Raw genomic sequence first — 14441 nt, 5'->3', positions numbered from 1 at the left:
AGTTTAAAAACCTACGCTACCTTCCTTATGGCCACTGCCAGCCTTCTATATGGTCTTATTGTCTCAGTGGTCACTTTTACGGTGCCCAATGCCAGGTGTTTAGTCGCTGTAAACACCAGTATCAGGGCCGAAGCTGTTAGCACACACGCTAACCCCGCTATAAGCATCGCTGAACCTCAGGAGGGTGTGAGCACAAATCCTCTAGTCGCGGATTAACAGCGTGGCCATATGAATGGCTCCGGGAACTCATTGCCGGCACTAATCAACATTGAATTTAATTGAATTGCCCCCTTGGATTTCTACTGGACTGATACTGTAAATTAAGCCTGAAGCACAGTTAAATGCTCCTGAACTCTGCACTTTTCAGCGCAATTGCAGACTTTTGAAACCAGCAGTTATATTTATACATCTTTAATGACAAGGAGTAACCACAAAGGTTAGACCACAATCGGAAGAGCCTAGATGCATGTTCACACTAGTGAATGGGCTTCATGCAGCACAGATGAAAACCACACACAGAGCCTCACATACTTTAGGAGTTCTCCCTGTAAAGTAAACATTTATTTTCGGGCACAATTGAACATTATATACTCCATCCAATGCAGAACTCTGTTGAGATATCTTTTCGTACAGTCAACGGAAGTAAGGAAAAGCATGCACTAGTGCAAGCCTAAAACAGCCGTCACTCAGTTCCTCCAAAGCCTCACAGCAGGGCTCCAATCACACATTCAGAGACATACTAGCTATACGGGGCACCTGAATAGAAAAGTGAATGAAAGTTAAAAGCAGAAATGAGAGGGGCAAAAAAAAAATGTATATGTGTAAATGATTATACATAAAACATGTTCATAGCTCTTTTCCAATGTACTGGCGGAGACAGGATAAATGGTACTGATGTAAGTGGTGTAAATAACGTATAAGTCCAGTGCTAACTTTCCCTACATCTATCTTCGAAGGTAGTGGCAACTTAGGGCCTGATTCAGACCCACTCGCAAGCGGCTGTCCGCTCGCAAGTGGGTCGATGTTATGGACTGAGCATGCGCATGACGGAGGGAGCTCCGTCGTGCGCATGCGCCAGACGCGACGAGCGAAGGAAAGTCCTTCGCTCGTTGTGTCTGATCAAAGGGGGCGTGCGGTCGATGTTGATTGACAGCACGCCCCCTTTGGTAGGCGTGCCGGGGGCGTGCCTCCCTGACGGGGGCGTTCCCACGGGAACGCCTCCCGTCAGAAGCCGGCCCACTGACATCACTAGTGATGTCAGTGGGAGTGATTTTGGCTCTGATAGAGCCAAAATCACTCCGGAGCTTGCGGTTGAAAACCTCAACCGCAGGCTCCGGCTCGCAATTTCGATGGTCGCGATGGTCACGACCATCGCGGCCATCAAAATGCACGCTCGTATAGCCTGTGGGTGGTGACCCACAGCTATACGAGCGTCCAGGAGGACGCTCCATTTTCATGGAGGCCGGCCCTCATTCAGAGCGTGCGCTCTGCTCAGAGCGTACGGCTCTGAATGAGGGCCTTAGTCCAGTTTGCTGGGTCCCGGCTGGAGCACTGCTTGCATTGATCTTCTCCTATCAGCGCTACTGTGCGGCGTGACTGACCCGGCTGGCCGATGGTGATAACGTCACTGTTGCGAGCCACCGGCGGGTGGTGTGGCATACGGGCAATGCCACTGGGTATAGTCTTTTTCCTGCCGGTCTCCACAGGACCTCCAACGTGTTTCGTGTGGTAAAACAGCGCATTTACCACACGAAACGCATTGGAGGTTATCTGTGGAGACCGGCAGGAAGACGACTATACCCAGCAGCATTGCCCGTATGCCACAGCACCCGCAGATCGCAACAGTGGCGTTATCACCATTGGCCAGCCGGGCCAGTCACGCCGCACAGTAGCACTGATAGGAGAAGATCAACGCGAGCAGTGCTCCAGCCAGGACCCAGCAAACTGGACTAAGTTGCCGCTACCTTTGAAGATAAGAGGTAGGGAGAGTTAGCTCTGGACTTATACCGTATTTACACCACTTACATCAGTACCATTTAACCGGTCTACACCAATACATCGGAAAAGGGCTATAAACATGTTTTATGTATAATCATTTACACACATTTTTTTTCCTCTCTCTTTTCTGCTTTTAACTTTCATTCACTTTTCTTTTCAAGTGCCACTTATATTAATAGCTCTAATTTTTATATATTATTAGAATCATTGCATTACTCAGCTGCTCAACATTTTTTAGCGCGATTGTACCTAAGTTTTGTTTTACAGATAAGTTACTTGAGATCAGTAACATTCCCATTACTTTCAATTATTCTGTAAGAATTTAATCACTTAATATTTGATGTTCAAGATCAGAGGTATTTCAGTAATTATGCTTGAATTAAGGTTTGAGCTAGATCTAGGTTTCAAATTAGATGGTAGGTACAGATATAGCATTGGCCCAGGGGAAAAACTACCAGTGCTGCAGTCACAGCAGTGTACCGGGTGCCCCTGGGGACTTAAGTGGGGTATCCACTTAGTGATTTTACCAAGTGACTGCACGATAAACGACATTATCGTGCAATAGATTGCATATCGTGCATGTTTTGGTCGGAAACGACCAGCGACGTGTGTACCCGTTGGTCGTTTCCGACATCAATCTTCGCCCGTACATCCTGGTCAACCTGACGATCCAGTCAGGTTCAGCATGTGCGGGATGATGGATGCGCCTAGACTGAACGAGTGAACGTTCAGTGTAGGCACATCACTAGACATGGAAACGACAGCACAATTACAATGTCGTAATCGTGCTGTCATGTCCATGTCTACTAGTGGATACGCGGCATAAGGGGCTCGCTGCTGCAGGCTGCCCTGACCAGACATTGAGTTTCCCCTGGGCCAGTCAGATGTTCCTCAAAATTGGAAAATACTCATTACTGCTTTACCATATTTTTTAAAATTATTATTATTATTATTATTATGTGGCTGGGTACCTGTTATGATGGTCAATATTCAAGCGGCACGCCCGAGTCGGTTGTCCCCCCCATTCACCCAACCCGGCCTCCTCCACTATTCACTGCGCAGGCTAGTGTGACAAAAAGACGAAAAATGTTGCTATGCTATGAAGCAGTTCCTCCATCATGGACATCCTGACTGGAGCTTCCACTGGCAACTTTGAGCCTCTTGACATTCAAGACGCCAGGGGACAGAGATGATGCCTTAAGTTGCTCTACAATTGTGGCTCCATTAGAAGTATGTTTAATGGTGGGCTACATACCGAAAAGCCCAATGTAATTGCCTCTTTTTGCTGTTAATTAGAACAATCTTGATATGTAGACAAATAGGAGTTAGAGGCACTAGACAAAAAATAAATAAAAAAGGATCACAGGTGATTTGTTGCCATATAAGCAAGTTTGAAGGTGAATAAGTCACATTTAAAACACAAAAGCTCAATAAAGCAGCTAGAGGCCCACCATTCCTGTGCCGATTTCAGTTTCACATTGTGGAAGATGAAGTAGAAATTTTGGTGAAGCTGTAACTCAATTTCAGTAACGGATGGGGTTCAGGATCTGATTCGCAAGCTAAGGAGACTACTGCACAAAACAGCTGCTGTAATTCGTTAGGTCTTGGTGTGAACATACATAATTGCAGGATATGTAATGTGAAGCTGCAATCATTTTCTAAATAAACATACGAGACAAACTGTCAAGTGCTTCACCACAGAAGGGGGGAGGATGAGATTAAAAAAAAGTGTCCCCTCAACATATGGTAATGTCTAAATCCCCTTCACAGAGAGGAACCTGTCGTCATCAGCCAGTGTTCAGCGTCATTCCCTGCTATCCAAGTGGGCATAGAGGGGGAATATAACTAGCGTTCCCGCTAGACTGTTTTAGCGGGGCGCGGCGCCCTGCCCTCCTTCTGGAGGGCAAAAAGCACCCTGCCCTCCAGGAGGGGGGCAAAAAGCGCCCTGCCCTAACAGCCTGCGGGAGCCGTTCTCACCCGCGGGACGCAGTGTCCCGCGGGTGGACAAACATGCGGTGACCCGGTCACCGCCAGAGAATAGACGCCGGGCGCATGCGCCCGGCATCTATTCTCCCTTTCTGCAGCGCTTAGGGGCTGCCTGGCATGTCCGTAAGCGCCGGGCACGCCCCCAAGTATGACGAAAAGGGGACGCGTCTTATAGACACGCCCCCTTTTCATATCCACGCCCCCTTTTCGGACGCGCGCGCGCACAAGATTGCCCTCTCTAGCTCCGGCGCCCTGCCTGCCGCCGGAGCTAGAGGGAACACTATATAACCATGTGGCGAGCGTAGCGAGCCACCGTGCCTGAAGCGTGGCGAGCGCAGCGAGCCCACGAGGGGACAACAAACTTGTTTAAGTAGGGACAAAGTACTTTATCAGCTGGCTGTCATGGGCAGGAACTGCACTTCCACCCTCACTCACGTCACTTCCAGGTCCCTAGCACGAAGGGGAAATAAGCTCAACCCTTTACATATGCTGCAGGTCACCAGTTCTTAGACAAGGAAGAGCTGCTCACAGACCAACACTCCTGACGCCTTCTCTAAATTCAATGTACTACACATGAAATCTGCTCAGTCTGAATAATGTCAAACTGCATCACATGGGCAGGCAGTCCAGCACCGATATCAGAAAAGACAGGTAACCACAAGTAATGACTTACCACCCCTTAATCATACTGTACAAACTTCTGCAAAGAACTCTGGTGAAGCAACACTGTTACCCCTATTGTATCAGGTGCCCATGTTAGTGATTTGGAGGAATGACCATCTTTGAACCATTTACTATATCAGTATGTAGAGGAAGGGAGCATGATCTCCTGCACTGTATTGACAGTTGAACTGGGTACACATTAAATGACTCAATGATCAACGATTTCCACGGAACCCCTGGACTAACGATATACTGCATACACTGTGCAATTTTACCAATGCCCAAACAATATATCGATCGTCGCTAACGATCTAATGATTTGGAAATAGTTAACGATATATATCGTTTGCTTGCCAAAACACCTGGCGACAATCTTAAAGATTTCTGCTAAAATTAAATAGGGGGCTGTAATATGAGACACAGATGCATGCACAGATCAATGGAGATCCATGCATGCATCTGTGTAAAACCTTGTTAAGGGTTAAAATAAAAAAAGTGAAGTGGGGTCCACCCCAAAAGAAAAGCACAACCAGCCCTGAACTTGGAGCCAGTCCTAGTTGTCGAAATACGGGTAACAAAAGATGTAGGGGTCCTCTGTATTTTCCATTACCAGCAACAGACAATTTCTAGCGGCAGAGGGTTTGTTTATTTTAAACGCATACATTTACAGATTTCCCACATAACAAAAACTGGAGCAATATTGCAATCTAATAGGCATACAAACTATTGGAGGATTAAACTGATACATTCAGATTCACTGAGCTGTTTTATTTTGCATAAAACAAATACTTTGCCTGAAATTAAGTTGAATTAGAAAGTCAGTACAAAGTTCCTGATCAGACATATCTGAGTATTGCACGTATTTTACCTGATAATTGACAGTTGGAACTCAAAAAAATAAAGACACAGATATACACGTGTAACATATCAAATTGATCAGCACAATCTTCTGCTGTGTCCTAGTCGCATCGCATTGCGACTAATGGTGCATACACACGGTCAGATTTTTCCTTCAGATATGAACGATAACGATTTAAAAATCGTTCAGTCGTTCATATCTGAAGGAAAATCGTTCATAGCTGACATGCCTGAACGATGGACGATCAACGATGCGCGTTCCCGATGGTCAGATAACGATTTCTGACATCTGATGTGTTTGCAGTCAGACTTGGACGATTCCATTCATTTTAATGCAGTCAAAAATCGTTCAATCGTTCAAATCGTTCAATCGTTCATCTGACAAATCTGACAAGTCTGACAAATCTGACCGTGTGTATGCACCATTAGAAGCATTTAAGGAAAGAGAAAAAAACACCCGATGCTAGCAGAGCTGCACGGGACCTGACGGTTCCCTCACACCAGACATATCGCGCTGCATGGCATATTGAGGCTAGATGAGAAAAGACACCTCTGTAAGTGACATCAGTAACCCACCAAATTGAATATACACTCAATACAAAAAAAAACTAATGAGAACATGCCAAACTGTATTTACAAAGACTGTGGTATTGCTACATTTTTCAGCTATCGCTGTTCTGTTTAATTTAACTATTTAAAGTTTACTTTGTCTTTGCAACATTAATCTTAAAATGACCACTGTAATACATTTGCACACCAGCATTTCTTTAGACAGTTAGCATACAATACTAATGAATAGAATTGGGGTGCTGGGGAGGGACTCGCTGCACTCAACAATAAAACTGGCTCTTACAACTCACCCATATGTTTCAAGCTAAACATTTTTTCAGAAATCTAGAGTATCATTACAACAGAGGCAAGAAAGAAAATGTCATTTTATTACACAAGTTCCAAATAAATGTTAAAACCAGTTAAGCATTCAATAACCCTTACTAACAGGACACATTAAAAGCATTTGAACCTATTTTAAATCGTGACCTTAAAAGCACCTTACAGTTATAGCAAGTTATAACAAAAAGCCAAAGTTTCCTGAAAAAAAAAAAAAAAAAAAAAAAAGAGAACTTAAGGTGCCTACACACTAGACTATGTGCTCACGATGCGATATCTTGAACGATTTCCCTTGGTCTCCCCGGCACTCTAGGACATGATATGGTGCTGTTAAGTGTCCAATCTGACCAACGATCTATCATGCAAAATATCTTTTAGTGTGTAGGCACCTTTAGATAAACCTCTATTGCAAATAAACTTAACTGCATTGCACGATGCCTTCTATTAAAGTCATACTTTAATGCATATGAGGATTTCAATGTAACAAAATTAGCGAGGTGGCAAATCAGGACAGCTCCCCAAATATTTAGCTACATAATTAATGCACACTTGGCTCAATAGTAAGCATTACCGCCTCACAGCTCTGAGGTCACAAATTCAATTTTTGGCCAAGGTACAATCAATGCGGAGTTTGTATGTTCTCCAATGTGTTTGTTTCTGGAGTGTAGGAAGGAATGCACGCAGAGTGGTAGGTTACTGGCTTCTGACAATAAATAACCCTACCCTAACCCTGTGTGTGTGTCTGTGATAGGTAATGCAAGCTCCACTGGGCTAGGGACAGAAGTGAATGAAGATTCTCTGTAAAGCAGTAATTAGTGTGTGCTTTATATAGATTATATATAGAATTAAATACAGTTTTAAAACACAAATCTAATAAATTAAAACAATCCACATAATCAAAAGGAAGATTACACATGAAATATGTACTAGGTACAACAAAACTGATAATAAAATTGAGTAAGATTGACAAGCAGACACCAAGGAAATCATAAATTACATCCACAATAAACAGGAAATGCTGTTTACTAGGAAGGAGGAAAAAGAATGTAAATATTCTTAAGTGTACTTAGACCGAACATGCCACAACAAATACATACAGCAAGCCACTGACAATGCGGACTTCGATTGTACCACAAATATGCCAAACTTATTTTCCATGGGAAAATTGTATATCATAACTGCCAAAATAATTAGCATACTACTGTCAGGATATAGAAAGTGGGAGTTTGCATTAAAAAAAAAAAAAAAAAAAGGTGGAAAAGGTCCATCTCTTAAATTATCTTTAGTCCCTTCTGTACATAGTCATATAGCAATGTATAGAATGACTTGGCATATGTGTACTACACAACAAATAAGAATAGTAAAATATATGCAAAAAAACAATTTGTAATACACGTCTGAAGCAAATAGGTCACAACTCTAGTTATATATAAGTGATTGAACCATAACATACACTATTATCAACACTTGTCATATGAATGAAAGATAGGGTTATCAAATACAAAAGTCCCTGCCTCAATGAAGGCCTTTTCCACAAAACTGGAATTAACAGATACAAGCAAGGAGGGTGTGTTCAAATCCCAACATTGTTCTGGAATCGGCTCATTCATGCTGACATCACTAAAACTTGCGATGTTGGCACTACTGTAATTGGCCAATATGTACACAGCCAGTCATTGCGGCGATGGTCAGCTGCACTTCCCGAAGAACTTTATTCCCCTTCAATTAAAGCAATGCGATATTTACATGGTAATCTGCAGTGCTTAAAAGTCGTGTCATCTACCAAGAATGCCACATTTATATCAAAAGGTATAGGGCATAAAATATGATTTATATAAAGACAGCTTAAAGAGTCAGACATAATGTATTTAATACATTGTAATGCACATTTGTAAAGATACTATACTAGGTTGCAAGTTAGGGTTGCATTATGAGGAAGCAACACAAACATATACACTCTCCTACAATACACTCTGGAGATGGTCATGCAATATGGGGGCCAAAGATGTACCTTAGAAAGACACCCATAACCCACTAGTTTGACAGGCATTTGTGCAAAGCTGAGTATTAGCGACAGGCACTCAACTCATAAATACAGAGATGTCTTTGTGTTGTGGATATTTAAGACTACAATAGACAGCTACTCAGTTGTCTGAAGAAAGGACTTATATGGTATGAACCAGCTCATGGTCAGCATCATCTGAGCTAAACGCTTATGTTAGTTCATTGAAAGTTAACACAAAAAGAGGTTGGCTACTATTTCACAGGCCCAGAAATAAATACAATACACAAAATAGTGCAGCAAGAAAATAATCTGAGGGGGTAGAAAAAAAAAAAAACATACACAAAGCTGCATAATAATTGCATACACTCACATTGTGTTGGGTCAGCAAGTCTCTAAATGTTATATTTATACACAACTATGTTATTTATATATTTTATACAGGTGTCCTGCAGTGCAGCACAGTACTGACAGCTTTACTTTCATCCTTTAATTGCATTTGGCCTGATGATTGGCTTCCTTTTCAGAAGAGATTATCATTTACCGAAAAGGAGATAGAGCAACAACAAAGGAGTGTTCTGAATGTTGAGCATCCCTGGGGTGGGGGCTGACAGACACGAGGTATATTGTGTGGACCTGAGGCAAACACACATACAAACCAAATGACATGTCAGGTGCACAAACTCACAGGGTTATCAATATATGGCACATACAGAGTGCCAGCTCCATCCCAGTGCCATCTCCCATTCCACTTCACTGTAATGATCTTCATTTGATTCCCTGAACACCACAGGAAGTTAGTATGCACAGGTGGGTAGATTAAAAGAAAAAGAGCAGACACCAAGCTATTTAGAATAGCGCATGATGCCAATTCCTGGAGTGACATATATAGGGCACTGCTACAAATTGAATATATAGTATACTGGTTACAAGTACAGATGGTATAAGGGACAGCGGAGGTACAGTGACATATACATCATATCTGCAGGGCTACAAATAACTTCTAATGAGATTACAAAATACAAATCAATGGACAGCAATAGGTTACTGCCATGGCCACAATAGAAGTGTATGTAGCAGTGTGTAGAATAGTGACCCCATGAGTGGCTGTCATTCATTTATAGAGGCAGCGATGTACTGTACCAGGCTCACACCCACAGGAACAGCCCGAACACTCAGAGTTCACGAGAGGAACGTAAACTCCTCCGCTACTCAGAAACTTTGTCTCTACCCCCACACCTCCAACACGGGCGGACAGCGAGGAGCCAGCCCTCCTGACAGTGGCTCCCGCAGGCTCAGGGACTCCGGTCCAGCACAGGGGAGTACGTTCCAGCACAGGGGAGCCCGGCAACAGGTCCCCAATTATCCCGCCCCAGCCCCCTCACCTGGTAGTCGGTCAGGATGATCTCCCTGTCCGTGTTGGACGCCATTGCAGCTCTGGTCCGAGCACCTGGGGGAATTGGAGGGAGGCTCCGAGCGCACAGGGGGAGGGAAACAGGTCGCCCTTCTCCCCCTCTCCGTCTCTGCCCCGGGGACCCCTCCTCACATGCACAGCCGCGCTGGGAACCCGAGAGGAAGCGGGGATACAGGAAGCCAGGGAATGGCAGCGCCGCCTCCTCCGCTCTCAGCCTGCCCCAGGCAGCAGCAGCAGCCGCAGCCCTCAGACCCCTCTCGCAGCTATCGCCGCCCGTACGCCGCGCCTGTCGCACTGTTTGCGTGTCACGCTGTCGCGCCGGACGACGCTTTGCGGCCATCACGTGACCACCCCGTCCAGGGTGATACACAACGGCCCACAGAGGGGTTGCTGCCAAGTGCAGCCTTCCCCGCAGCTCCCCCTGCCGACGCCCCGCTGGCTGTGTCAGACTGCTAGGTGTCACTAGTAGGACTGTCCTGTTCCCAGGCTGGAGGTCTGTCGCCACTCTAGCAGCAGCGTTACCAGTGTGGGAATACATTGTACTTTACTACAACTTCTACAAGTCATTAACACCTGTATTAGTGCCTTGTACACTGGAATACATCTCACAGCAAGGCACGCTTTATTCCTGCACACTTGTGGAGTTGGTTAGATTTTTATACAGAAGTTTGTATTGACCAAAATACAAATTTTACAAACAAACCTAGGTGTCTTCAGCTTTTATTTACAATAGGGAGATTTTTTTTATTGCCATATTTGGAGCCTAGTTTTCTAAACTTTCGATACATTATCCTGATTTTGGAGACGGACATAGACCATGGAAGTTTAGCAAACAAATGTTTTATCATCGATGGAGCAGTTCAGATGATGACACATTGACAGGGTCTCATAGGTCAACACACTAAAGGTCGACATGTTAGAATGTCAACACATTTGTTTAATTTTTTTTTTTGTATCCTTTATGCTCACCCTAACCCTCCCTCCTGGTGCCTAACCCAAACTTTAACCCTATAAAAAAAAAAAAAAAAAAAAACAGTGTCGATCTTTTGACCCTGTCGACCTATTGATTGTCTAGACATTGTCGACCTTTTTACTGTCCATCTACAATCCGGAACCCATCTACATGATATTGCTTTAGCCCCTTAACTGTCATTTCCAGATTATGATGTGATTCGCATTGCCACACACCTTGTACTTACCACTTGGATCCCAATTCAGGGAGATCAACAAGAGTAGCAGCTGTGTTTACTGGAAAGTAATATAAAAACAGCATACATATTTAAAATAATACAAGAGAAACTCAATTTAAACTGTTGTTTCGGCTCCAAAATCCATTATGAATCTTCTGCCCTAAAATGATCCATGATGCAAATAAATGTAAGGCGTCAGTATTACCCCATTTCCACTGCCACATTTTCGTGGAAAAGGGGGTATTTGTGAACAATAAATTAGCTGCTTACCTCGGATTAGCTGGGTATGAGAAAATCAATTGGTTTGAGGTAAAATAAGTTCATTTATTGTTGTTACAACTCCACTAGAAGGAAGTACTCATACAAGTTTTTCATAGTTGATTATATTTTTCCCTACTTGATAATTTCAGGACAGAAGATTGCCCTAGGGGGACGGTTAGGGTCAGGCTGCCAAAGAGGATGGTTAGGATTTTGACTGTTGGGATTCCACTGTTGGTATTGTGACCATCCGGATGGTCACGGCCGTGATATCGTACCCAATCCTTACAAGGCATGTCAGTCAGAACATTACCAGGATCCAACAAAATTGTATTCTCAGTATGGCAATAGCCGGGAATCAGGACAGGAACATGAAAAAATGCATCACTAAAATAAAGCAATTTTTCTTTAGGTGAAAATAAAATAAGATTATTCTGAACTAATTTTTTCCCCATAATTTTTTTTTTAGTTTGACTTATCAATGGGAATCCCAACACAAAGCCATGTCATGTATGCGCAGAGGCGACCAGTACAGGAAGGCAAAGTGGTAAACGCCCTCTTTCCAGTGCCAGTCAGTTTTACTGACCAAGCAAAATTTGAATGGTAAATTTAGGCAAACGATTTTCTCTTTCATCACCCAATATTGATAAATAGACCTTTGTCCTGTAGCAAGCCGCTCATCCGATTCCTCTGTCTATGCATAAGATTTCATTCTTCCTCATTTTCAAACAATAGTCCAAAAGGAATACCAATAAAAAGTGCTGGCCTACCATTATACAATATAAATACAGATAGTTACACATGCACATTCTACATTGCAATCCTTTCAGATCCTTGCAACCTACCCTTTTTACTATTGAAACATTCATGTGAACTTACTGTACACAACCATGGAGAATATCTGGCTGAATTGGGTAACTATTAGCTGGTCTAACTCTGAAAGGTTTAAGACAACATTTAAAAAAAAAAAAAAATAAATATCTGCCACACCTTATCTGAAGTGTGGGATTCCCTCCATATGGGTCATCTTCCTCTACATTTGGAAGTGGGAAAAGACCAAATAGGTTGCAATGGAGAGTATTGTAGATACAAACATTTGCTAATCAGACAATCAACATTAATATTCCTAATGCAAATTTTTATCTCACTGCAAGACATAATTGCACCAGCAGTCTGAATCATCATGATGAAACTTTGTCCTGCTGAGTAGTATTCCCCAATCAGGCCTCCATTATTGATGCCCAATTTTATCAAGTATCTCAAACAATGCACAAGAAGGATATCCCAGATGAGGAACCCTCACAATGCAGGAGTAGGAAACAAACAAAAATGGCAGATGCTCAATCAATCTAGCAGCACTAATCAGGTGCATGAAAGGGAGGGGTCATACTAATACCCCTTTTACACCGAAGCTAAAACCCGGGTTTTTGAAGGGTTAACCCGGGCAGCTCCCTGGTGTAAAAGGGCAGAGGGTTGGATCGCCGGGTCGAGTGACCCGGCAATCCAACCCAGGTAACTAGCAGGGTTTAACACGTGAAACCCTGCTATGGGAACAGCGCACTCCGGGTCACGAAGACCTGGAGTGCGCTGCTAGCCGGCCGATTGGTCCGGCTTCAGTGGCGCTTGGAGATGACATCATCTCCAAGCGTCCACTTTCACTCCGAAAAAGCCGGGTCTATGCAGACCCGACTGCGGTGTGAGCGGCGCTGACTCGTGAATATCCCGAGTCAGCGCCGGCAAAATTGCGGGTCTGATTCGGATAGGAACTTTGTTCCAACTCCGGGTCAGACCCGGAATTTAGGTGGAAAAGGGGTATAAGTAGAAAAAGGAGGGGGATTTAACCCCTATTGTTCCTCAGCACACTGAATAGTGCTTGCAACAATATATGAAGACTATATGGTCATAGAAATTCAGAGATATTGGTTGCATGCATTTTCGGTGTGCACTGCGCCCCGGACGTGAACCCCTTAGTGTTAGGGACTGCTAGTGACAGAGAAGCCGTGATGAGGCCTAGCAGCATCCCATGTATTTGCAAATGCATGCAACCAATATCTCTGAATTTCTATGACCATATAGTCTTCATATATTGTTGCAAGTACTATTCAGTGTGCTGAGGAACAATAGGGGGTTAAATCCCCTCCTTTTTCTAATGCAGAGTAGGAGTAAGGGATAATTTAATTTATTTAAACAAAAATGTTGGCAATAGAGACAAAAGCAACTTTTAGTACATGTCAAGTTGGCCATATACCATACCAACTTCCTCCAACTAGTTGGTTGGTTGGAATGAAATCTGGTAATGTATTGGAGCAAATGACAATTAGCAATTTTCTCCCAAACACCAGAAAACACGAAAAAGGTCGTTCAGGCAAGTTGGTTTGATCTGTTTGATTTAAAATAAACAAACAAACAAACAAAAAAAAAAAAAACAACTTATCTGAACAACAGCTTTCATCCATTTTCCGGTGTTTGGGTGTAAATGGCCGACTGTCATTTGCTCCTATGCATTACCAGATTTTCATTCCAACCAGTCAACTAGTTGGATGGTTGGAGGAACGTTGGTCTGGTGCATGGCCAACTTAAGTTTACAGTATATTGTTTTTATAACTATCAATCACAAAGCCTACTGGCTCACAAATCAGGTATATGTTTTTCCAGCACAATTCTCAGTCCTGTAAATAATAGGCTACCCAAAATGATATGCTGTCATCCAATATAGAAAACCACAGTTTGCACACTCTCAGCCAAAACAACTCACCAATAGTTTTGTCTTTATAGCCACAGTCAGTCAGAGATGACCCCTTCCCACTGCTGAAGGGTATTCCTGAGAATTGCAGGTTACTTTTTACAGCTTATCAGTTGCATTTGGGCTGCTATGCTGAACTGTTTTATTTGCAATGTTACTAGATGTAGCCTTTGTCACAGTGGGTAAAATCTGCAGTCTTGCCAGGTGAACATTTCTGTTTTCCTTACAGAGCCTGGATCTCTAGATGAGTGGTTTTCAAACCATTTATCAGACTTACCTCAAAGTGCATATTTCCCTGCTTCACTAATCCTCAATGAATCACAGGTTTGTTAATTAGTGTCTCACTCATCTGAAAGTTCCAAATGTGCTATTTATTGTTCAAGTTAGCAAATCTGAAAATATGTCATAAGGGCACTATGCAGAGGTTTTATCACTGTAGGG

General features: G+C 43.2%; 1 protein-coding gene across 2 annotated transcripts in view; it reads right to left on the bottom strand.

Moving 5' to 3' along the window:
* The window catches only part of PKN2 (protein kinase N2), a 146380-nt gene extending 132153 nt beyond the window's left edge, over positions 1-14227 (bottom strand). Inside the window, exon 1 of one of the 2 annotated variants that reach the window (XM_088482206.1) lies at positions 14013-14227. Coding sequence is in view for 1 of the 2 variants with exons in the window: in XM_088482205.1 (XP_088338331.1) it covers positions 9781-9825 (45 nt within the window). In the remaining variant the exon portion in view is untranslated. Of the gene's footprint in view, positions 1-9780; positions 10070-14012 lie in introns of those variants that run through there. The other variant, XM_088482205.1, reaches the window with a different exon arrangement.
* Between the last annotated feature and the right edge of the window lie 214 nt (positions 14228-14441).

Source organism: Taudactylus pleione, unplaced genomic scaffold, assembly GCF_031769625.1.
Source record: "Taudactylus pleione unplaced genomic scaffold, aTauple2 ptg000017l, whole genome shotgun sequence".
Lineage (NCBI taxonomy): Eukaryota > Metazoa > Chordata > Amphibia > Anura > Myobatrachidae > Taudactylus > Taudactylus pleione.
Note: the sequence above shows the minus strand (reverse complement) of the source record. Positions and strands in the feature narration are given on the sequence as shown.